The following is a 25,543-nucleotide window of genomic DNA, read 5'->3' on the forward strand; positions in this document are numbered from 1 at the left end:
GTCCCGTCGGACACCGCGCCCGTAAGGAGACGCTCTAGGCAGGAGTTCTCGGCAGGCGGCGGCTGACGTTGGACAACAAAGATGGCGGCGGGGAGCAGCAACTACTGGGAAGGCGAGTGGGGCCGGGGCGGAGCGGGGCGCTCCCGGGGCACGAGACGGGGCAGGGCGAGGCCTCGGCCGGGTCCCCTCTGCCCGCACACGGCCGGACGGTGCGGCCTTCTCGTCGGCCGCTCAGCCGTGAGGCGCCGGTGCCCGGCTGAGCCCCGCGGCGGGGAGGCCCCGGGCCGTGTGGGGCGCGGCCTGTGGGCCCTCAGCCCCCGTTCTCCTCGTCGGGAGGGCCGCCTCTCTGTGAGGGCCCTGCGGGGCTCCCCGGGCGGCGTGGGGCCGTGTGTGACTGTCATGGTTTTGCATGGTTAACCTGTGACAGTGACTCCCCCCGCACCCCGTTCCGTGCAGATCTCAGGAAGCAGGCGAGGCAGCTGGAGAACGAGCTGGACCTGAAGCTGGTCTCCTTCAGCAAGCTCTGCACCAGCAGCCGGGACGGGCGGCGCGACAGGTATAGGTACTAAGCCGTTTCTTTTATTTGCTCTTTGCAGCGTTTGCTTCGTTTCTGTGGTTTGCTTAATGCTGGTTCCCACTGCCACCTGTGGCGTTAATGTTGCTTAGGAAGCTTATTTTGTGCTGCTGGTGTTGGGCTGGGGAAACCTCTCTCAATCAGGTGCCAGCATCAGCGGGCAGGTGTGTGCCCCACCTGTGAGAGCACGTAGGGTGCTGGTGGTGCTGGGGGAAGTTGTGTTTAAACTTCAGTTTGTACTTCATGGGATCAGCACAGCTTGGGTCGGAAGGGTCTGTGAAGTTCCAGCCCTCATGTGAACAAGATCCTCACTGAATTGTGAGGAAGGTGCGTGAGAGAAGGATACTGCTTCATTAGTGCACAGTACAGCTGCCTGCATCATTTCCCAGTTCTCCTGCATTGTGGTTCTCAGAGACTTCAGTAAATGCTTTGTACTCGGGCAGCTCAGCATCACTCTTCTCCAGTGGGTGGCTGTGGTGCTGGTGGTCCCGTGTAGGAATGAGGGAACTGTGGCACTGGGCTGTGGTGAGCAGCCCAAGGAGGACACCAACGAAGTGGGGAAGTGAAGCAGTCAGTCTGTAGCAGTTCCTTCCCAAGGGTTGGCTGTTATTTCCTTTAAGGTAAGTCATAATAAGGAGAGCTGTATGTACACGTTTGTACATATACATAACAGAATTTGTTTGAAGATACTGCTTCTTTAGGCAGATTTGTATTTGACCAGAGGATTAATATGATAAAACTTACCAACAAGTTGTATGTTTTAGTAACTTGCCTTCTTTTTCCATAGCTCTGACACCACTCCTCTCTTAAATGGATCAAGCCAGGACAGAATGTTTGAGACAATGGCTGTGGAGATTGAGCAGCTTCTAGGAAAGGTAATGCTCAAATCACTGTATTTTTACATCAGCATTTTGAAGTATTACAGCACAGGTTTGTGTGATGAGTGTTTAGAAAGTCATAGCTTGGGTGGTAGAGAAGTGTTGCTTGCTGAATGTGTGTGTCTGATATAATGGGAAACTCCTTCACCTTATGCATTTGTACATTTCCAACAAGAATAAACCACTTCAGGTTAGTTTTATTTTCGTGTCGGTTTTTTCTCCTCTTGCAGCTTACTGGAATAAATGACAAAATGGCAGAATATACAAATAGTGCAGGAGTTCCATCCCTGAATGCTGCGCTGATGCACACGTTACAGCGTCATAGAGACATCTTGCAGGTAACAAGCACATGATCCTCTTGTGTTTTATTACTTTGGGGTAATGATTAGTGTTATTAGCAGCTTGCTCAGACACACTCCAGATGTCTGTTGGCTGGGAGGAGGTTCTGTGAGTGTCCGATATGAAAGAAACAACAAATGTGATTTACTGGAAATAAAACCCTTTCCTCACATGTAATGCAAGCACACGGTCTGAAAACATCCCGACAAACAAACTTCTCCAAATGAGGTCGGGGTTTCAATAGCTTCACGCATACTTTGGATGTGATGTTAATGTAATGAGTTGGTCTTGGGCTTTTGGCTAAAGAGCTTTGAACATTAGACAGAAATGGCAGGATTTGAGTGTCTTGCTTTGGTAACTCGATCTCGGGACTCTTAACTTTGGAGCGATTGTTTTATTACAGGATTATACTCACGAATTCCACAAAACCAAAGCGAACTTCTTGGCAATAAGAGAAAGGGAGAATCTGCTGGGATCAGTACGAAAAGATATTGAGTAAGTTGTGTACTGCAGCAGCGGTGTGGGGCTGTGCCAGGAGGGAGAAGGCAGCGCCTCCTGTAGGAGAGTGCTTGGCTCGGGTTGATCCTCTGTGCTCTGAGCAAAGTGAGAGCAGTTGTTCGAGTTCACAGCTCTTACTGAGCTTCTGATTGAAGTATTTGCTGGTTTTGTTTGTTAATTTTAACCATGAAAATGTTTGTGAAAGTAACATTGTTAAGCACAAATCACTTATAAAGTGAGCGTGCCTGAAGCTTTTCTGGATGGTCATTTCAGAGCAACACAGCATGATGTTATGTGCGTCAGTGATGTCTATTGAGAAGCCTCTGGAGAAAACTTTGTTCAATGTTTACTTTTTGCATTTAGGTCATATAAAAGTGGGTCTGGTGTGAATAACAGAAGAACAGAACTATTCCTGAAGGAACACGAGCACCTTCGGAAGTAGGTGTTACTTGTTATTGCTGGGTAACTTGCACGTTTCCTTATGGTGGAGATTGCAGATTTTTCTGGGGGGGTAAAACATTCCAAATTCCAGGTATGGATGAGAACTTTGTGATTTTTCCCTACCTCTAACAAATGTGTACAGAAGGCAACGGAAGAACCTGGCTCCAAAATACTCATCAACCATCCCTATTAGTCAAGGAAAACAAAGGTGCTGGCTTTTTATTCTTGCTGCTGAGGATGTGAGGTTAGAAGAGGTTTTATTTGTGCATTCCCCGTGCAGCAGAAGCAGAGCACTATAGAGCTTCTGTAGACCACTGGGATGCATGGTCAAGAAGCAGCACCCATCTTCATGCCTGTTCTTGGCTGCAGTCATGCTAAGCTGCAGACTCACACCAGAGGGCGGGCTTTCATTTCAAAGAAGGAGCAACCTCAGTCTTTCTTTAGGTTGAATTTGTTGCTAGACATGAATGATCAGGGGATGTAAGGCTTCCATATGTGAAGGAGGCTTAATATTTTGGAGGTGAACGTCACCTGAAACGTTGGGCTTGAATTAACTGACACTGATTCCTCAAAGTAAACTGGGTTCCTGGCAGATGTTGGGATTCCTATTGTGAGTTATTTTTCTGTAGGGGTGGTGAATACGTTATGAAGTATTTTAGGTAAAGCTCCATGTGAAATATTTCTGGAGTTTTAAAATATGCTTCAGAAAAGCTGAGGATCCTCTGAGTGCTGCTTTGAAAAGGGGAAAGCTTGAAGCTCTGCAAACGTTACCTGAGAGATGTTTTCAGACACTGAAACCAGAGCTGTGAGGCATCCATTGCTTTGATCGCTTCAAACATACTGAGCTCTCTGTGTGCTTCAAGGACAGAAAATAGGTGAAAAATGAGCAATTTCAGAAACAGTTGAACTCTCTTCTAGGCGATAATTTGACGATATCCATCAAGGCTAAAGAAAAACTGAAACAATTTAATATGAGTTGGGGATGTTTAGGAAACAGAACTAAAACTAATCGTGGAGCAGTACTGCGCAGCAGAGATAACTTGAAGGTGAGGAAGTCTGGAGTAGAAGGAGAAGGCAGTTTTGGCAAGAAATCAAAGGCTGTGAGATGCACAGAACTCCTGAATTGAGGCTCTGTAAGCTTAGATATACTGGCAGAGGAAAGGGCTGAAGGCTGTGTGTGTTTGGAGGTGTTTGCAGTGCAGTGAATGATGGCTAATTGATAGAAACAGGCACTGCGTGTAGATTGTCGTGAAGGGGCAACAGGGAGAGTTCAGGTGTGTTTTTAGTGATGTTGTGCAGCGTGTGAGAAGAGCTTGAAAATGGAGATGGGAACACAGACTGTGCAAGGGACTATTGTGAGCTGCAGAGTGGTGATGGTGCCACAGCAGTGATGCATTCCTGCTGAGTAGTGGAGTACACACTTGGTTGTGACCCTGCTTAATGTATGATCTTAAGTACTATGGGGGTAAGGAGAAGTGCTAGAAAGCTCTTTGGGTGAGCCTTGGGACAGATGTTGGATTTCTGCTTTGTGCTTAAATCTGCCTTTTGACATCATCCTTTCTGGAAAGACTGAGAACGAAGGAGAAGTCTGCCTTCCCCACACATAGATAATGAGAGGGGAAATAAAAAAATAATAATAATCTGTGAGTACAAAAGTTTGATGAGTAAAAGGATCCAACGTACATTAAGCAGCAAGGGGATGAGTGCAGCAGAAGCGCTCTGTGAGCCCTCGGTGCAGCACACACACGCTGCTCTCCATTAAGCTGTGGGCGTCGGGCGTCCATTTGGATTCCCTTCCCTGGGCTGGTGCTGCTGCTGTGTCAGTGCTGCTGGCACAGTGTGCTGCTGGTTCCTTCCATGGGGTTAGCAGGGAGGTGGGTTTGTCTCAGCATTACTTCCTGGGGGTGAAAGGCATCGAGAGTGTTTCGCTTTGCACTTTTATTTCTGCACCAATGGTTTGGGGGTTGCTTTTACTACCAGAGAACCAACAGCGCTGAAAACTTTAATAACAATAGTAATAATGACTTTAACACCTGTTAATTAAAAAGAGGCAGGAAGGCAGTTCTTGTTGTGTACATACCTCAGGTCTTTTGGCAAGGCGGCTGCTTAAAGAAACATCAGATCTCCCATAGCAGCATCTCTGGTTGATTTGCCTTGATTTGTTTCCTTGGGACTGTGCAGTGCAGTAAATGTGTCTGTGTGCTTTTGGCAAGGAAGTAAACAAGTCATTCTTTTTCTTGTAATGTTTTCCATCTAAAGGAAACAAGAATTTTGATGAATAGATGTAGCTGAGCCGTTCAGAAACTGCTCGGAAAAGTGCTGCCTCAGTGGATGGAGTCCTGTGGGCTCGATGTGTGCCCTGAGAAGTTGTGCAGTTATTGATGAGCTGTGCCCAAAGTCAGCAAAGAAGGGAGTAATGCGTTAGATTAAATTTGCAGTGCTGTCTGCATGCAAGTGAGAATGTCTGCCCGTGGTAGCACTGAGCTGTTGGGGAGCAGGGAATGAAATTGTGCTCATCAGCTCTTGCTGGAGCTTCGTCCTGCCGTTGTTGGATTGCTGTGTGATTACTGCCTTGCTGCTTAGCTCCGAAATCAGACGTTTGCCCATTTCCAAGAGGAGCGCTGCTGGTGGCTGTGCTGGTGCAGATGGCATGGGCTGATTTAATCACCAAGCTGGCTCTGTTTGTGGTGAGTGCAGCCCTGCAGGCCCTCAGCCCAGCCAGGAAGGAGGTGTGCAGCTTCCTGGGGTACGGGGTGAAGCGAGGGGCTGCACCATGGGCACAGAGCAGTGCTGTGTGAACACAGCAGGTGGGGGGGAGCCCAGGTGGGTGGGTGGCACAGTGGGAGGAGAGTGAGCAAATCACAGGAGGGTGTTTGCATTCTGCATGCAAAAGAGGAGCGGGAGAAGCGAGCTGTAGGAATACGGGAATGTGCAGCAGTTGCGTAATTGTGCTATAAATAATGCATACCTGGCTCATGGAGATGTTCGGGATAAATCAGTGTTCGTGTGGGACTTCATCCACGTGAAGCACTCTGAGGTATTGAATGTCTCTATTGCTACTATTGCCTTTCATTTTCCTACAGAACTATATCAAATTTCCTGTGTTTTTTTAGGGCAGAAATGGCCGCATTCTGTAGAGAATAATCACCAGGAAACCACCTTCAAACTTTGTTGGTAACACAGCTGAGCTCTTAACAGAGGGAGTGACTTCTTCACCATTTTTCCCTCTTCCTACTGACTGTTCACAAATGCTCAGCATTGCCGTGCACAGAGAACTCAGCTTAATGAGATGCTGAGGCAGTTACAGGGATCTTCCTTAAAGAGCATTGTGGGAGGAGCTCCCAGCATTCTACCTGGCTGTAATTTCCCTTTCTTTGTTACCCCCTGCTCTGCCCTGCGGGTCATCTGCACTCTCTGTGTTGTGTTGTTGTGTCACTGAGGGTTTCAGTGCACCTCCAGTGCTGGCTCAGACCCAGAGTGCTGCCATGGCCACCCCTTCCACCCCATCCTCACCTCCCATTGCAGGGGATGCACAGACACCTGGGAGCAGCTGCTCCAGTTCTTCTCCCCTGCATCTCCATCACACAGTGCAGAGAGAGAGAGACCATAAGAGAAATGGCTAATTCACCAATTCCTTCCTCCTTCCCAGGGTGGTTGGGCGCAGCAGGAGGGAGCCGTGCTCAGCCTCCATGCCTGGTGCCTCAGAACTGCTGAGCTCCGCTGTAGTTGGGCCCAGTAAGGGCTTTCTTAATTGCTCCGCTCGCCTCTAAATTGAGCTTATTTTGTCTTCATGTCAAAGCAGAATGCGCTGTTCTTGTTGCTTTGTTTTCTTAATTTTAATACAGATTTTAGCTGAAGCAGAGCTTGGTAATGAATAACTTTCTTTGCTTTGTAGCAGTTCTGGAAAAAGCCGAATAGATCTGCTGTGAAAGGCAAATCCGTGCTAACCATCAGCTTGGTTTGGACGGTTTGGCAAGAAGCACTGAAAAAGGTGCAATTTGGCTGCATGCTTGCTGTGCAATAGTTATAGAAGGCTGTGGTGCTTTGTCTATTGAACTGGAAGATATAATGCAAGGCAGGAGCGAGGAATCTAGGTTAAAACGTTTCCATGCTGTGATTAACTGAAAGAGCTCGAGCAGCATTGTGTCACCAGTTTCCCAAATGCGGTTAAATATCATTGGCTCTTTGTTTCTGGAACAGTGAAAGTTGGGCAGTAATTGCATTAGAAGTGCTAGTGCAAGCCAATTGGGATGCTCACTGTAATTAGCCTGCAGACTGACTTGTCTGGTGCAGCTTTGAACCTCCCTAACGCTGAGTTTTTGGGTAGGGCTGTACGTGCCATCCTAGGGGCAACACAAAATGGTTTTTAAGGAGGAGCTCTGAACAGGAGCTTTTTGCTATCCCAGAGTGTCACGACAGCTTCTACTCCTGTTTCCAAACCCAACTCGTGTGTTCTCATTCTGCTCTGTCTCCTGTTGCAGCACTTTTCTCAATGGCAGTTGCACATCAGTGACTTCCTTCAGCCTGGTCCCTTCTTGGGGCTGACTGGGCCTTATTTGTGAGCCTGCTGGCAGAACCTCGTTGCAGAATGACACAAGGCTGTGTGACAGCAGCTGCATCGCCTTCCTCTGTAGCATTCCTGGTCTGAGTGCAGGATTCATGCATCCATCGTCATCCTTATCCACAAAGCTGCACTGAGCACAGCACATCTGGTTTCATATCGTAATGATAAATGTTTCTCAGTAAGGGGAGGCAGTTCTGGAAAAAAACTGGGGGGTGGGGGAAGGGAAAGAGTGGAAAAAAGGCATTTCACCGCTTATTAGGAGTGTGATATGACTGCATGAGCGAGTTATTGAAGTAGTTTAATGAGAGTTTGGGGTGGTTCAAAGGCTGCAGGCAGTGAAGGAAGATGCTCTCCTGGGTGTTGTTACTATTTATAAATAATTTTCTAAAAGAATATGAAAATCAGCCTTTAGCGTTTCAGGGTTTGAAAGAGGTTTTCCCTTTAAAAATAGTTTGAGCTTCGTTAGAGTAAAATCAAGTGGTGCTTTTCATCTTCCTGTGCTATATTTAAGGCTGAAAACGAACAGAACAACCACTAAAGGTTGTGTTAGCCTCACCAGGTTCATTTGCAAGCTCTCCTTACAGTTAGGTTTCATTTAAAAGGCTGTGGGGATAAATTCCCTGTTGCCTGTGGCTGTGGTGAGATGGTCACACCTCAGTGTCTGTTCCAGCAAGGAGGGGAGGTACCTGCACACTCTGGGGGCTTCCTTTGGAGATTCCAGCGCAGAGCTACACCAAGTTGTGCAGGTGACAAAGGACACAACCAGGCGGCAGCATTGAGACCCCCAGAACTCATGGTTGGTACAAAGTGTGGAAGGTTCTGCAGTGATTGCCATGTGCCCCCTTGGAAAAGCCCATGAAATCCATCCCAGGTCTATACAGACATCTGCAGAAACTCGAGGGCAAACCCTCACTACGCAGTTGGGAAAGATTACCTGAGTACATCCCGAACAAAGGAAACTGAAGATTGGAGCTCTGCTCTAGTTTGTGGTTCTGGGCTTTACCTTAATGGCAATGGCTGCCATTGATGTGGGGAGGTGAGGACATAAAGCCACCCTTTAGGCTTCACAGCTCCGTGTGCCCTTCTGGAGCGAGTTGCTCATTTCAGAAATAAACAAGTCAGCCACATGTGCTGATTTGCTTTTCATTTTCCTTCAAACACCGTTTCTTAACTAGGGCAGCTTTCCTTCCACAAGGGCTGTATTGAAGTTGGGACTTTGACAGGTACCAAAACACATCTTCCATGGGTGGGTTCTGAAACGTAGGTGTGGTGTTCAAACAGCTCCGACAGTTGTGGAGTTTGGTAGGGTTTCTTTTGTGTGGCTTATTTGCCATGAGCAAATTAGCCCTTATTTCAGAGGGGCTGCCACTGGTGATTGCAGAGTTCTGTTTATCCGCAGTGAACACTCTATGTTTGTTCACATAGATTCACAACAGTGATGCATGAAGTGTAATTTTACAGCTACAGAACATGTTAATATCCCCATCTGTGTGAAGGAAATGGTTTTAAAATGAAGACAAGTTTACTCCTGGTGCTTACAGCACTATAGAAAGCATTCTGATGCAGATATTCCCTATAGAAATGTTTTATGAAGCAAACATCTTCAGGAGAAATGGACCCCTCCTGCTGTTACGATTACCAGAAGATATGTTGGTTTGGATATATGTGTGTGTATGGATACATTAAGCAGTGATTATTTCTATTTGTCAGGAATCTATGTTATATCTCTTGGAAAAATGATATGATTGTACAGTGTCGTTGTTGAGTTTATTATTTGAACCTCTGTACCACTGCCTCAGGATGAGATGCTCATCATCCTCAGCTGCTACATGGAAGGCACTATAGATGTCCTGTTACCCTGGGTTACTCATGGTCTGACATAAAGCATCGCCTCCCACTTTCTGAGGTTTAAAATGCGTTTTTTTAGCTCACTGTACCATTGCAAGAATCCTTTCCTGAAGCATAGCAAGCAGGTAAGTAGTTCTAACTTTAGGTGCTCAGGCCAGGTCCTAGGGTGAAGGCTGTGTCGCTTCCTACACCTACCAAAAAAAAAACCTTCAAAACCACAGCAGAGTTGAGAGGCAGAAACCCAATGTGTATTTCAGGCTTTGTACCGAAATAAAACTGGGTTGTCATCTCAGGGATAACTCTCACTTTGTTTCTGTGCTAGCTTCACTGGAAATTAAGAAGACACTTGAGGTATTAAATACCAAGTTGTTTGCGTGGCCTTCAGGAAGGTGTTCTTGGCATTCCCTTTTTGCCATTACTTCTGGGTGCGTGAGTAGTAGAACGGTTTTTCCAGCCTTAGGAGAAAAAGGTTGAGGTAGAGAAGAGGCACAATCTTTTTTTGTTATAGCACTGGTTGTAAGAAGCTTGTGTTTCATGGAAGTGGTGCATCAGTCTCGTTGCTGTCTTTGGTGTGCTCTCTTCTGTCGCATTGGTGTTGGACACTGAAGGCTGTGTGCCCTTACAGGCATTGCTTGGTTTTGAGGTGGTTTTTTTCCCCCTTAGTTAAAGCTATAATTTAAATTATATCTTTTAAACCAGAGGAGATAGTGACAACAACGCTACTACTGAATGCTGGTTCTGCATTGAGTACATAAAATCCAAGGAGATGCCGATAGAGCCCATTAGTAAGTTACTGGAATTGTTCTGACAGCTGTGGTTACTGATAATGACTTACAGTAAGGCCTGCCCTCTCCGTTCATTTAACTTTGTTCCTATGGGTAATAGGGAGCAATTACATGGGAGGGTCAATCTATCCAGGAACTTTCCCAACCATGGACAGAGAGCCTCTAGAAACTTCGTTATGTGGCTCTTGGTGCCATCCTGGCTTTGGTTTTATGCTTACTAATAGGCAACCAGCTGCTGCACTTCATTTAGATGATAGGAGCTGTTTTCATTTGAAGTTTTTCACTGCATTCTTTGGGTAAACTGGATAGTGCAGATTATTGAGAAGCCTCTCATTTCCTTATAGATCTGCTTTAAAGGAAGAAGTATTGCTGTTACTCACCCTCCTGGGACGCTCAGACATCAGGCACTCACTGGAGTCTTTCTGTGTGCCAAAGAGCTTTCTTGGCTAACTCCTCTTTTTGCAGAAACGTTCATTTTGCTCTGCTGAGAGTTCCCAGACCAAAGCATGGAGTGCAGTGGAGGTGTGGGCTGTGCCCTTTGGAGATCCCAGACAAACAACGTGCTGCTGTCCTGCGGCCTCTGAATGGAGCTCCACCCCAAAGCGATGGCATCCCTTGCATCGTTCTCTGAACAGCCTTAGAGAAAATCTTGCTATTATGTGCAGTCCTTATGTAGGCAGAATTACAGCTGTTAGGTGGCTGCAGAGCTGCGTTAGCTTACCTTTAGTTCAGATCCAGAAGGCTCTTCTTGCTGTAACCAATGCGCTGTTGAGATTTTTACTTAATGATGTCTCATTAGGAGTCTGATTTTATTGAGTTGTTTATCACAGGACTGCAGAGTGGTGGTTGTCTTCTTGTCTCTAACCTCTTACATGCTGCTAGCATGTGTACAAGGCAGATGTGAAGCATCTGGAGGGAAATCTAACACCGTTAAGTTGGTACATCCTGCCTAGAGCAAAGGTTTCTGTTTATTGTAGGCTAACAAATTGCTTGCATTGGCTTGACAGCAACACGGTGATGTGCTATCATGATTTTTCTTCCCTTTTCCAATGTTGCAGCTCTTCCTCATCCTTCTTGAACGTGATTGCTGATTGTCACGCTCCCCAGCACAGTGGTCCACAGAAATAAGATGGCTTATACCCGTCGAGTTTGAAAGCCTGGTGACATTTACACTGTTAACAGTTCTCGTACTTGTGCTGGTTTTTGTTGTGTTGTTGTAGGCTGTTATTTCATTTTGGCTACTGCAACTGAAAGTGTGAAAGCCTTGCATCTCCTTAGCGCCCGGCGTGGTGCTGCTATTAACAAACCATAGAACCCACTGGTTGTGTGGGTGTTGGAACCTTTCTCTCTCTGCTTTCCGAATGTTCATCCCTAGCAATGCCCATTCACCTCAAGTCTTTGTTTTTGGCCAACCTGCTCTTCTCACACTGGGAATTTAAGATGTGCATTAGTAGGCAAATGGACTGTTTTTCCTCTCTGCTGTGTATTCATAGCGGGTGCTATTTCTGCTCTTCACTAACAGCACAGGAGTCGGTTTTGTTGTAGCACAGTCTTCTGCTATACACTTACATAGAATAGTTTGGGTTGGAAGGGACCTTTAAAGCACCTTGTTCCACCCCCCTTGCTACAGGCAGGGATACCTCTCTCTAGCCCAGGCTGCTCACAGCCCCATCCAGCCTGACCTTGAATGCTTCTCTTTTTCTCTCTTTGGGTCTCATATCCCCTCAATGCATTTGACTCCTGCTTTTGTGTTGGCCCCAGTCAGTGAGGCTTCTGCAACCGTTTTTGTCTTCATTAGCAGCTGTATCTGTACTAGCTATGCACCTCCAGCAGAATTCTTCCTTTCTTTGATGTTAAAATGAATCAAGCTTGATACAAGTCTGATAAAATCTGGAATATCTGATTTATTATCACAGGGAAGACTAAATTCCACTTCATGTTTTTTCTAGTTAAGTTCTTGCAGAGCTTAATGATATTTAGAATATTTTTGATGCTCTGGAATCTCGATGGCACTGAAGCATTGCTGGCCTTTTGGGTGCTCACGGTGTTCCGCTTGTGAGATAGGAATGGCTATGATGGGAATAACTGTGTAAGAATGATTTGCTTCATCATAATGGGCACAATTGTATTAGAGTATCAAGGCTCTGCAGCATTTGCATTCCTTAAAGCTCCACGTTGCCTGGTGATTCAGGACTGTGAAAATAGAAAAGGTTTGGTGTGAGCAGCTTGGGAGAGCGAAGGCTAGCAATAAGTCTTGCAGTCAGAGCAAAGTGAAACGAGTGCTGCTGCGAGGAAAGTAAGAAAGAAAAGAAAAATTAACTTTAAAAGCTAGATATAATGGGCACGCAGCTTTTCTATCCTAGAAGCCTGTTTTACTGAAGTTAACTCAGAGGAAAGATTACCTGCCCATGTATTTAAATGATGAACTGCATGCCCAATCTTTTCTGAAGGTAACAGTTGCACAGAGCTCTGATTATTTCATGTGCATGACTGCTGCTGCTGGATTGGTGCCGCTTATTGCGGCAGGTGATGACCTCAGCATCTTTTAGCATTCCTTTCACATAGTGTTTTTAAATGACTTGGTCAAAGTGCCATCTGTCTCGACAGGTGAAAGTGCCCAGCTTACTGAAACATATGGCAAGTCGGATTCATATTGCCCAGAGCGATCTCTTGTTTGCTTGGATGCTCGTAAGGCAATGTCCACTGGAATTGCTTCCATAAAGTGGAGATTTTCCAAGGAACTCCATAATGTTTTGGATGTGTAAGATACACAAGATTGCCTTTTTCAGTGTTTTGCCTTTTGATTCTGCCAGAAATTGACCTTATAATTGTGGGATCGGTGTGAAAGAGTATTAATAGTCAGACATCTGCAAACATCCCCTCCACTCACCCTTCCTTGCTCAGGCCTTTTCACTAGTCAGGATGACTGCCTTATACATTGAGAACCATAAATCTTGTGACTTCCAGTACCAGTTAAATGCTTTGGGTAGTCATTCTGCTTGTGTATTAAATACCCTACAGTGGGTGAAAGCAGCTTTACTTCATTAAACCAATCAACTCACAGCTGATGTGGTTCTTTGGAGCGTGGCTTCGTTTTGGGAGCAGAATGAAGTGCTCCAGTTCCAGTGTTCTCAGTGTTTGACCCTAGTTGGGTTCCTCTCAACTCCAGCTTGGATAAAATATCTGTAGTGCTCTGTGTGCTGCCTCCACATATCAAGCTGTGGACTTGCCTGAGGTAGCAGCTATGGTGGAGTCCACATCCCTGGAGGTGTTCAGCAGCCATGGAGACGTGGTGCTGGGATGATGGCAGTGGGCATGGTGGGGAGGGTTTGGGTCGGACCTGGGGCTCTGAGAGGTCTTGCCTTGCTTACAATTGGGAGCAATTGCTGCTCTAGGGGATGCTGAGTGCCTCTTCTTCTCCAGAGCTCTCATTCTATGTGTGCCAGGTCTGTGCTGTAGTGAACAGAAACTGCGTCCTGAAACAAGACTTAGCAAGGGTAAATTTGTGGAGGGTTATGTCATGGAAATCACTGATGTAATGATCAGAAGTACTGAGTGCTTGTTCCTTTTTTTAACTTCAATTTTTTTTTCTTCTTGGCTTTCAGCTCAGATCGACTGATAGAAGAAACAATAAGGTAGGAACGAATTTACTAATTCTCATTATTTTCTGTACAATCAGTATTTGCACTGAACTGTGTCCAAAAGTCTCAGTCACTTTCTTTGTACAATAACTGTATTGTTCACAACTTGTACATGGCATTACAGGGAAGTGGGGTTTTATTTTTACTATTCAACATTGACAGAATGGTGTTACTGAAAGATTTTTTTTCAGCCTAATTTGGAAAAAAATTAGGTTCCCATTCAAAGATGAATACCCTTATATGACAGCAATGGGGATGGCTGAGCAAAGGGAATCTCAGGTTGAGCTGTTGTGGGCCATTCCAACAGTAGATGATTTTCTGTAGTCCTTTGATGTGTTCAGCATCATGCAGCTGATATTGGTACGGACTTGGACCTTATGGGCTTGAGTGACTGTTGCTGCTGCATAGTTACTTATCCCTTGGTTTTCATGTGGTTTGAATATTTAAGAGCTGCCTTCTCTAACTGATCTGGAAATGTTAGAATCATAGCATCAGAAATTACTTTTGGGTGCCCTTCCCAATCTTTCATTGAACTCTGAGATTTTGAAAACCAATAATTCAGAGTGCCTGGCTTAATGGTTTTAAGTCTTAGATTATTGCTTTAAAAAAAATAAAAAAGGAAGAAAGCAAGCACGATACGGTTTCAGATAATGCATGTACTGGCATAAGTGATGAAGAGGAGTAATTAGAGGCTCTGTGTCCATTAAGGGCTGGCTAGCTTAAGTACATTCAGTGGGCTCAGTATAATTAACATGGTGGAAGAATGTGTTAAACCACCACGTTAATGTGCTGTGACAAACCAGAAGTGGTCACTGCCATAATGTCTGAAAACGTGGATGCAGTCTCTCCTCAGGCTCATAAAAATATTTGCCAGTCTTAGCACGGATATTGCGAGTCTTCACTTCACTTTGGTTCTCATCTTCTCCTGATTAAACATCCTCTCCTTTATTGCCATAACTGCAGCCCTACTTTTCCAACTCATAAAAACACTCAATGCTTGTTGAATCTCTTCCTTGCTCTCCTTGCTCAAACACTCTCATAACTCGAGCATTATAAAGCCTGTGATGACTTATTAAGCTTGATATTCTGCAAAATGGCCTGTGTTATTTGAGCTCTTTGCCTGGCCTCTTGATTATGTGTCACTGGGAGTATGAGATAAGTGAAGTCCTGAGTGGATTGGCTTGCAAGCTGGGACTCAAGCAGGGCACCTACCTGTGTGTTGCCTGGGTTATTTGATGAGCTGTGAGCCAGCCCCATGGTGTCCCAGCCACTGTGTCATCAGGAGGTGACCTGCCTGCCATAAAAACAGCTTTGAGTCCCTTTTGGGTGAGCTGCAGACCTGTGGCTGACCGTGGATCAACCATGGGTGGCTTCTCCTGCAATAGACCCAACTGCCCAGCTCAGCTCAGCGCTCCTTGCTGCTGGGTGCAGAAAGCTTTCCTTCTTTCAGCAGGTGAGCTGTGATTTTAGGAGGCTGGATCTCAGCTCTCCTTGTTGCACCGTTTATTACCTATAAGACACAAACTTCCTGTAGCCATTGCCAAAAATGTTCTACATTCCTTTGTGTAGAAAAAGAGTTGGGGAACTGCACACATCACACAGGACACGCCATTCAATTTAGATCCTCTTAATTCAGTTCTGTGTCTGGTGAAGCCAGGCTGATTTTTTTGTCTCCCCCAGCAGTTGGAGGTGCCCAGGTGTGGTTCTCCTGCTCTGTCTTGCAGTGCACTGAAGAAATGCAGGGCCTGACTTGTCCTGCATGGGGTTCTCCCATGGAGCGAGCAGACTTGCAGGAGGATGTATAGGTGCTGAAGCTGTCGTTCCAGATGTTGTGTTAAGCATGAACCTTTTAATGAGATTTTTAAACAAATTATGTGACATGGCTGCTAACTGCAGCATATTTCTGTCCAGAAAGGAGTGGGAAGTGATAGTTTGTACTGTAGTTCTTTTGGAACTGTGTTCACTCGTCTTGGATATATTTAAATATAAGCATAGATTCTGCTTAATATGTTTGGTGTTCTCAGGTTTTCATTTTCAAACATTATCACTTTCTCAGAATAGCAAATGATTTATTTCTTGTTTTCCAACAGCTTATATTTTTAGGTTGGTTCACTTTGACAATTGGTTACAGTTTGGCATGCACGGTGTGACCAGCTCCTAGGAATTCATTGTCATGTTCCTTCTGATGCCTGATTTAGGCTCACTTGTCAGTCTTTGTCTATTAGCAGGATGGACTCAGAGCATTTTTGCTTTGACCAAACCCATCTATTAATAAATAAATGATATCTGTGCGTATACAGGGGGGTGTTCCTTTGGGTGATAATTAGGGTTTAATATAAGGGAAAAATTCACTAGTGTTCAATGTTATCTTTGCAGAATGGGGGGGGGGGTGTGAGCTGGGTTTTGAGTCCTAGCTCTGCTCAGGACAGCCTGCAGAATCTGGGTGAAATCACACTCAGTTCTGGGGGAGCATTTCTTTGGTTTCCATCTGAGCCTTCATCAAAAGACATGATAATCTGGAATGGAATTGGGAAGGTTACATACGTGTGTATGGATATGCCTACATAGGTGTGTGTGTGTCTGCATGCATGCACAAAGGACAAGCAATGTAGTCATAACTGTTAGCAGTTTAGAAGCAGAGCTTGCATTTCTATGCATAGTCAGAGTCCATTCCCTCAGTCACAGATGTTGTCATGCATTTAAATAAGCAAGTATGATTCACGAAGCACAAAGTGAAGCAGAACTTCCCGTAACACATGAGTTACTTTATTTTTATAAGCGTCTCTTCTTCCTTTAGAGCTTTGTTTTAGTTCTGTGCTGATACAGATGGGACTGAGCTGCCTGAATAAGTGAAGCAAGGAGCTGACTTTGGTTGGCTGATATACTGCATCTGAATGGCTGCTACGTGGGGTAAAGGTACCCAACCCATCTCTACTGCTTCAATCCCATGCAGCACTGAGAGGAGTTTGTGCTGTAGTGATGAGCACTGTGGCACAGGGATATGTTTTAAGTCACTCAGTCCTGATAAGAATTATCAGTTTTCATTAATGCCAGCACTCTCGTAACGTGGACTTAGCAGGGAGGAAGAAATGAGGAACCAAACCACTCCTGTGGACTGGAGAGCTTGAGAAAGCTGGAGGATCAGCGCTCATCATCTCCATGAGAGCCTTGAGAAATGGTCATCGTTTTGTTGGAAGAAGTGAAACTGAAACCTCAATTCTGTGTGTCGTTCTGCCGAGTGAGTTAGAGAACTGGGTGTGCCGTGGGGAGCAGGTCGAGTCCTGGAGGAAGGATTGAATCTGCTGTCATAAACATCAAGTAGTAGTTTCAAAATGTAAGAAAAAGTAATTCTTCATCTGGGAAGATTGCTGTGCCCAGTGACTCAATGGGAGCAGTGCTGTGAACGGGGAGAAGATTAATTTTTTTTAATTAAAAAAAAAAAAGACATTTTGTCAGTAAACAAACAATAACAGTGAGTTAATGAGCATATGCTGGGGGTGGGAATGGAAGCAGAGCTGTTTAATGAAGAATGTGAGGAAGCCTCAATGCTTGAGGCTGCAGCAGTCAGGGACCAGTTTCAGGGGCTGCACGTTTCCATTGTGGTGGTGCTTAAATGCAGTGGTCTCAGGTTCACAGGTACAAAGGCTCAGGTAAACCAGGCAGTATTTCAGGTAGTGGGTGCACAAAGAACAGTGCTCTCTGTCTGAGATTTGATTGTAGTCCTAAAATGGCTCTTCCAGGTGATCAAACACATCAGTTGGGTCAATGGAGCAGGTGAATTGGTGGATCCACAGCAACAAACACACACACCTTGCTTAATGCCAGTTCCTATACAGACCGAGAGGAGCAGCTTTGGTCAGTTGTTCTTACACAGAGGAGCAGCACGGGTTAATGGATGGGGGCACTTCATGAACACCATGGAGGCCCCAGCAAGCCCTGCTGCTTCCACACGGCTCCGCTTTCACCTTGTGCTGATTTGACACCTTATAAAACAAAAAACTCCAAGCCATAAAATGCATGAAGGTTGATCTTAGTTGCCCAGAAGCACCCGTTGTGTCAGGGTTCTGTTCTGTTTCGTTTTGAAATGCATTTCAAACTGCAGAAAGGGGGTTGGAAAATGCATCCTGCACCTGAGGAGAGGGATGCAGATTTTTTTCCTCTTTCTTTCTGTTATGTTTTTGGTTTGTTTGTCTGTGTCTTTGTTTTTTCCCAATTCTGACTGGCATTCAGTGGGAAGAGATACTGCATGAAGGTCTCCTCCAGGTGGAGCAGACAGATACAGCGTGGAAGGGAGCTTGAATGAACTTAGTGCTCCAAGCATACTTAGGGCTCATTGATCCAGGCTGTGATGACTGTGAGCTGTGACAGTGACCTTGTGCTGTAGGTCTGAAAGGGCTGCTGTTAGGCTTAGATCTGCTGGGTTTTGCCAGATGTGGTTGGTTGCAGTGTCATGGTGGGGAAGGCAGCGGTACAGGAGATGATTTCAGCGCTGCATGCAGGCTCTGAGTGTGAGCAAGCAGAAAATGCTCCTGTTGGATGCCTGTTGTTGGGATGCCTGTATGTACTTCATTCTCCCAGAGGTTTCCCTTAGGAACCTCTCCAGGAACTTCTTTTAATCCTCGTTATTCATGCAGGTTTGGTCAGTAACAAGTGTCATCTTCTGAGTTGTTGTCCCACAGCCCTGCAGGGACGTTCTGCTTTTTCTGTTTGCAATCCACACCAGCCAAAGGGAGCAGCATTCCTCAAACTCTTCCTTCTTAATCACTGCAGCTCCTGAGCCTAAACTTCCATGTGTTGTTTCTCTATGTGGAAATGAGCATGCTTGTCAAGACAGGACTCTTGCATTCAGTGTAGCTACATGGAATATCACCTGGGGCTACGAGCAGTAGCCTGCCCTTTCATTTTCAATGGCAGAACTCTTGGTTTTATGGGCTGAGGAGATGCTTCAGGTTCAAAAACACCAATTGTCAGCTGAGTATTTCTCTTAAATCTTCTCTGACGTGTTTTATTACTGAAGGGGAACGGTTGATTTCCTCCAACTTGCAGGGCGTTTTACACTTGAAATGGGAAATTCTATTTTATATTCACTTGTATTGTGTTCTGATATTCGAACTGGGTACATTTGGGTTCACCAAGTCTTCCTGAAGAAGCAGAGTATGAAAAGCTGTATTTCCCTGCGTGACATTCTTAATTAGAACTGAGGGTCAAAAACGTGACTTTTTAGTGCTCTGATGGAAGCATCGTTTGATACAATTTAATGATACAGCAGCTTCCAGGAAACAGCAAAGATGGATTTTGTGGGACATGAGGCAGAAGAAGCCAAGGTTTGTGTGCTCAGATGGAATTGGGATCTGCTTGATTCAACATGTCCAGTTTATGGTGTAGGCTGGCAGGGCACCTTTAGGCTTGCTGGTAATGGAACACTTATTTCTTACTGGGGGTGGAGGTGCACCTAAGCCTTGTTCAAGGAGTCGTTGTCTTCAGTTGGTAATGATCAGTATGAAAAGAGAAATCACGTGAGGGATTAATGGAAACAAATGTTGTTTCATTCATATCGCTGCGCCTCATTCATTGTTCTGCAGAGAGGTGTTGCCTGCTCGCTTTCCTGTTGTTTTAGCTGTAGATTATTCTTAGCGCCAGCAACTTGATCCACTCTTTTCTTCTTCCAGCATTGCCATGGCAACGAAAGAAAATATGACTTCGCAGAGAGGGATGTTGAAGTCGATACAGAGCAAGATGAATACCTTGGCTAGTATCCTTCCTCTAAAAAAACTGCTGCCAGTGCTTAAGAAAGAGGTACAGTAACATTTCTTCAGTAGGTCACTGATTCAGGGATCAAAATGCTTTGGGATGCCAGCAGCTGTATAACCTGCAGTGGGCTTGTCGGGTTCTGGGTGGGATTTTTTAATCTAACTGAAGTATCTTAATGACAAATGCGATGAACAAATTGGTTTTATTCAACTTTGAATCCTGCCTATAGACCCACATCTATATTTTTCACGTGGAGATCTGTAACAGCATTTAGTGCCTTTCCAACTCCACATCTTGGTGTTGGCTTTCAAGGCCAGAGTGACTGCTGCTGTTTGGTGTTATTTGCAGCTCAGTTTTGATCACCTGTGGATTCTCCTTCTGTCACAGTCTTGCAGATGTTAAATATTGGTTTCTTAGCTTAGGATAGATTTACATTAGCATGATTTGATGGCAGGAGGAGTTCTTCATGTGCTGTGCAGGGAGTAATGCAGATACATGCACTCTGCATGCTTCTCTCAGTCAAGCTGCCTTTGCTTGTTCCCTTAACCAACAATAACTATTCCATTAAATATCACCAAAATTTTATATAGTTATCCCCCCCCCCTTTTTTTTTTCATTTAATATAATTATTAAGAGTAACAAAGTCTCACATTGGAGATGGCACCAAGCACTGGTAATTTAGGTATCAAATACCGAGTTCTATGTAAATGTGGACTCTAAGCTGTTCCATTATCTCTGGCTTTCCTCTGATTATTAGATTATAATGTCTCTGTCTCGTTAGCAAAGCACAGTTGTAGTCCTGCTTACCTCGTTAGTTTTCTGATTGCATCTTTCTCCAACTCGGGATTTGTTCTGTACTTCGTGGCATTGCTGACTTGCACATAGAGAATTTGGGGCTGGTTAAATAAGACGCTGTTTTGTTGGTGTGACCTTGACTCACCCTGCTTAAAGATCGGTTCCCAGCAGTGAACAGCCTGATTCAGAGGATCAACCTCCGGAAACGACGGGATTCATTCATCTTGGGCAGCATCATTGGCATCTGTACCATCCTACTGCTGCTCTTTGCCTTCCATTGATGGATGTTCCCCCGTGGACTCTGCTAAACTCATCACCACCATCCCTCCCCCCAGCCAAGGGAAAGTGAGTGGGGGAAGAGATGGACTTCCAGCAGCCCGCTCCCCCTGGCTGGGGCTGTCAGCATGATGTCTAGAGTTGATGACAGACTGCAACACTGGTTTGGGGTTGAAGCTGCAGTGTTTCTCCTTCCCTGCCATACATCTTCCTTTGGTTAAATTGGGTGGGTTTTTTAATTGTTTTCCTCCTTTAGTCCCTTTCTTACTGCAAGGTAAGTAAATACGGCCACTAACAACACCAGTAGAACAGCTCCTGTGCTCAGTGATGCTGGGGAGGTGCATTGCTGGCCAACAGGTGGGAACAGCAGGAACGCTGCTTTGCCTGCAGGCACTTCTGGGCACTGTTGTCCTATGAGAAGAATATTGCAGCTTTAAGCCATCAGGTTGCTTTACTACTAGATACGTGTTCTGTAATTCTTTTTATCTCATGGTTGAGGTAATAGTTATTTCTACATTGTTTGTGCTGTGAAAACTGTGCTTCACACAAATTCCTCAAAGATAAGGATTGCTCCGTTCTCTTTTTGCACAGAATCTGAATTAACCTCCCTCTAGGAGCAGTGATAAGGTTTCTTGTGGCTTTAAATGGACTAAACCGGTCCCCTTCTGTCAACAAGGGAGCACAGTGCCCTCAGCAGCTGCTTACCATCCATAGTGTTCAGTCATCTGAAAAGTGACCAAACGTGAGTTCACCTAAGAGCAGTCTTTGGCTGTCAGGATTTTGGCTGACATCATAGAGGTCTTTATAAAGACAACGGGCTGAGAAGTCTATATTGTAATTTACATAAAGTTCTTCTAATAGCATTAATATTTTTTACACTGTAAGTAAGATCTAATCTACACTGTCAGTTGGAAGTGAAAACGATGATGGTTCTACCTGAGGCGAATGCATCTGAGTGCAAAGGTTTTTGGACGCACCTCCTCGTAGTGAAGAGTTGAATGTGAAATAGCAAACCAAGTTTTAGTTACTGTTATCTGGGGAAGTTGGTCTTGTCCAGGCACACAAACCCTGGTGTGTTTGCGTTGATAACTGATGGCAGGAAGGGCTTTGATATTACAGAACCTCAAACGATGGATTTTTCTTTCTGCTCTTTTTCTCCACCTGTCGTATGATAACCCAATGAATCCCATTGAAGCACTGGAATGTCCCAAGGGCTTAATCAGCTCTTTTGCAGTGCTCCTAAGGGATTCCATGTATGCCATTGCCACGGATTTCAGGTACCCTCCAGGTTATCTTCCTGAACAGCATCTAATGGGACGGTTGCAGCGTTGTGCCGCTTTCCTTGGGTCTAGGGGGGGGAAGGTGGGTTTTGTGCCTGTGTGGTGTGCAGCCCACACTGCTGCCCCTGCAATGTTTGTATGGGTTGGAAGGCTTACTCTGCAAATAAGGACTTCATGCTAAAAGGTCTACAAAGGCTTCCGATTGGTCGTCAACGGGATTAGAAAGCATTTGGAATTAATACATGTAAATAAAGGGTGATTATTTGGTTGATCTGGGAATATTCCTGGTTTGATATCAAATGTTTATTAAAGGGCTTTAGGAAAAACCACGATGGATAAAGGGAGTCCATTAATGAAGCTGTGTGTTGGGAGATCGGCCCTTATCTCCCCCATCCCGTCCCATGCAGGACCCCAGCTGGCAGTTGTGCATCTGCTTTAGGACCTGTAGGATTTGGCTGCTCTGAGGAGGGCAATCTGAGATCTGCACTGTCATAAATAAACTCATTTCCTTAATCTGGTAACCCGTCTTTTTACTGGATTTAATTGATGATTTGGTGCATATATTTAATCTTATTGTGTGAGAAAGCTGCTATGGAAAGTATGTAATTATATGTAAACGGGATCGATTTTTTTTCTTTCATGTTACGAAGATGTTTTGGAGGAACTGATTTATTTTGGCACAAGATAAATATGCTGAATTATCTCTGATAAAGCTTGACTGGAAGTGCTGGCTGTGCTCCTTCCATGCGGTTCTCCTTTAGGAAAACGTGGTGTTAAACAGATTTCATTTCTGGGATTCCCAGCACTGTTGTAACTCAACCAGGTCCTGCTGTGGTGACAGTCCTCTCTATCCAAGGTCTTAAGGTTGCTGTGAGAAGAACCAGTTCCTGACTGGATGATGCTGAAAATGAAAGAGCAGAAGAACGTGTTTGTAGGTGATGTAAAAGTTCCAGCTCTGTGCTGACCCCTCGTCCTCCAGCAGCCCCCATTCCCAGCTGGGGTGGCTCCCATTTGGTTGGGTTCGTTGGGCCTCCCCAAAGTCAGCAGCTTGTTTGCCAACATCACCCCATACATAACAACTTCTTACGTATTTTTGTTTGCCAAAACAAAGCAGACAAGGAGGGGTGACGGGAAGAAAGAACTCTGAAACTCCTTCTTAGAGTGCTGGATTACGGCAGCCCTCAGAATGGGGCTCCTGTTTGACAACACACAGCCAAGGAGCGCAATGGGACAGAACTGAACTCCTTACTGGGTGACACCAGAAATCCTGCTGGGATCTGTGGGCTGGATGCACCAACCCAGCTCTGAACACAGCAGTGCTTGTTCTCTGTGTGCTGCAGAGTGAGGAGAAGTGGTTTCAATCAACGCTCCCTCGAAATGAAACCACTGTCACCAAAAAAAAAAGCCATCAACCAACAAAACCTTCCTGACAAAACATCCCAGCCCGGAGCTGTGTAAGTTCATTTCTGATTGTAGTTTCTGATGGCACTTTCTGATTCAGTTTTTGCTTTTCACGGAGCTGCTTGAAGCTTACTGTATCTGTAATTACTTCTCACCTATTGTGCATTCTCTGGATGTAATTACGAAGCTTTGATATGTAATTTAATAATAAATGAGAACTCTAAGCAGGGTGCTTGGTTCTTCTCCCGGGGCAATTTCTCCCTCCCCGGCTCCAGTGAAGAAGCAGGCATTGCAGAGCTCATCCTGGCTGTACACATGGGTTTGTTTGCTGCTTCTGTGCCACAATGTGTTTCTCTCAAGGTGAGCTCTACGAAGGTTTTGATACATCCATAATTTAAAGCATGGGGTCCCAAATGCGCACCCAAACTGGGGCCAATGTGGAGCTGACGGACTATAGGAGGTGTTGCTCTTCCCCCTTTTTAATCCATTTCTCCATGGTTTGGTTCCTCTGCTTCCTCTTCGCAGCACAACACCAGGTGTGAACCTGCACTTGAAGCTCAGCACAAGCAGTGTGGAAGTCCAGAGCAGCGAACCACGGCATCTCACAACAGCACCCACGGTTGGCTGGGAGCTGCCCCTGCGTGAGCTGCATCCTGAGGAGGCCATGCGGTAGTGATGAATCCCTGCATCCCTCGTGTGCCTGCAGTCTGATGGGGGTGAGCAGTTCTTCCTTCAGGGCAGCTTTGAGTCTTCCTGCCTGGAGAGCCGACTCTGGGATTGCCCTGGATGCTCAGAGGCTGCTCTGCCTGCAGACGGGAAGCGCCGTTCCTTTTCCCAGTTGCTGCACTGGTAATAAGTGGTGCATAAAATTCCATCTTTGTTTGGATTAGGAAGTAAATTATTAATGGGGTTGAATCCTTTTTTCCAGCTCCCTGTACATTCAATAATTTATAGTGGCACAAGCATCAGAGATACATTTTTAACCATGCACCTCCCAGCGCACTGCTTGTGCGTGTGCTCAGCTCCTCCATTTCCTGTCACCGTTCCTTGCTCCTAATGGGACCCTGAGGCTTTGCTAACCCACTTTTGGAAGCACTGCTCGTAAAGGAGGAGAGGTCTGGCTGCATTCGGATTCCCTCCACCATTTGAAGCAGCGTTTGTGGTCCTCTCACTCTGTTTTCTTCTTCAGAACTGCCACTGAGGTCTGTTTGAATCCTCACCCCGTGATGCGCGGTGCGGTGTCTGCTCAGTAGAGCTGGGAAGCAGATCGCAGCCTCTTCAGGTGCCGTTCCTCACCCTCCTTGCCCATCCCTGTCCCACGCGGTGCTCTTGGAAGAGGAATCCGAATCCTTCAGCTTGAGTCTTGCTGAAGATGCTCCCAGAGGAGCTGGTGGCCTCATGCTGCACATTGCAGACCCCGCAGGTCCCATTTTGCTGCTGTTTGTGCAGTGGAAACTTCCTTCCAGCACTGCTCAGACACAAATGCTGCTCCCTGGCCTCGTGCTGAGCTGGCTGTGTTGGTGCCGTGCTGCTGAGCCATCACATTTGTACGGCCGCCTTCGCTCGGAGCTCTGCAGGAACAGCGCAGGTGGAAATAAAGGAACTGCGAGGAGTCCCGGAAAGTGCTGAGCGGTGACAGCGTGACAATTGATTCCATTCCAGGGTGGCTGTGCAGCAGGAGGACGTGCCATCGGTGCAGGGCTGAGGTGGGGTGGTGCGTCCCCGTGCTCCGGTGGCGCAGCGCTGGGGGCTGCGGGCGGTTTCCCCACTGAGCTCTAAGCAGAGTTCCCTCTGGGTCAAGCGTGTGTCACCAGAGCTAAATTTACCCACAGCCATCACCGAGGTGGGGCGGTGAGTCAGGCTGTGACAGCCTGATGTCAACGGGTGGAGGGGGCTGCCAACCCCCAGCAATAGCCCGTCCCAAATCAGCGTTCAGCCCACGGTGCACACAGAGCAGGGCAAGGGAGCAGTGAGGTGCTATTCCTGGGTTTCACGGTGTTTGGGGGAATCTGATGACTTTCCAACCTCTATTTTGGCTTAGAAACGTATAAAAGAGAAACAAAGCTCACATTTGGGAAATGAATGAGTTCATCTGTCTGCATCCAGGAATACTTCAGCTCTGCACTGCTGTAGGAGGAGAGGGGAAGAGGGATGCTGCCACGTGGGTTGGGGTGCTGAGAGCTGGGAAGGGTTTAGCAGACGGGCTTTGAGGAGACCAAATAATGGGAGAAACTCCTTAGGACCCGCAGGCTACAGTCAGCCATCCCTGTGAGCTCATCAAGAGGAGGCGTTCCACTGGGAAGGCTCCGTTCCCCCCTCTGTTACAGCGTGGTAAGGCGAGGAAGTCCTTCAGCAGCTCCAACTGCCCTGCAGAGCGGAGGCAATGAGGGCCTTTGGTTGTCACATCTCTGTGCTCAGCTCAGGGAGAATCCCCGTGGCTCTATTTTAAGAAACCTGGAGATCTGGCAGCAG

The 25,543-nt window shown here is 46.0% G+C and overlaps 1 protein-coding gene across 2 annotated transcripts; it reads left to right on the forward strand.

Moving 5' to 3' along the window:
• Positions 1-27: 27 nt before the first annotated feature.
• GOSR1 (golgi SNAP receptor complex member 1) lies at positions 28-23,297 on the forward strand. 2 transcript variants are annotated; one of them, XM_072353756.1, is made up of 9 exons: positions 28-112; positions 457-562; positions 1,362-1,449; positions 1,683-1,790; positions 2,195-2,286; positions 2,653-2,727; positions 13,533-13,562; positions 19,238-19,320; positions 20,271-23,297. In XM_072353756.1, exons 1-9 carry the CDS (start codon positions 82-84, stop codon positions 20,393-20,395), a joined length of 738 nt encoding a protein of 245 aa, XP_072209857.1. In that variant the 5' UTR covers positions 28-81; the 3' UTR covers positions 20,396-23,297. The 2 variants fall into 2 exon arrangements, with proteins under 2 accessions (XP_072209857.1, XP_072209858.1); XM_072353757.1 differs by having other exon boundaries at positions 457-556.
• Positions 23,298-25,543: the final 2,246 nt, after the last annotated feature.

This window comes from Excalfactoria chinensis, chromosome 19, assembly GCF_039878825.1.
Source record: "Excalfactoria chinensis isolate bCotChi1 chromosome 19, bCotChi1.hap2, whole genome shotgun sequence".
In the NCBI taxonomy this organism is placed as follows: domain Eukaryota; kingdom Metazoa; phylum Chordata; class Aves; order Galliformes; family Phasianidae; genus Excalfactoria; species Excalfactoria chinensis.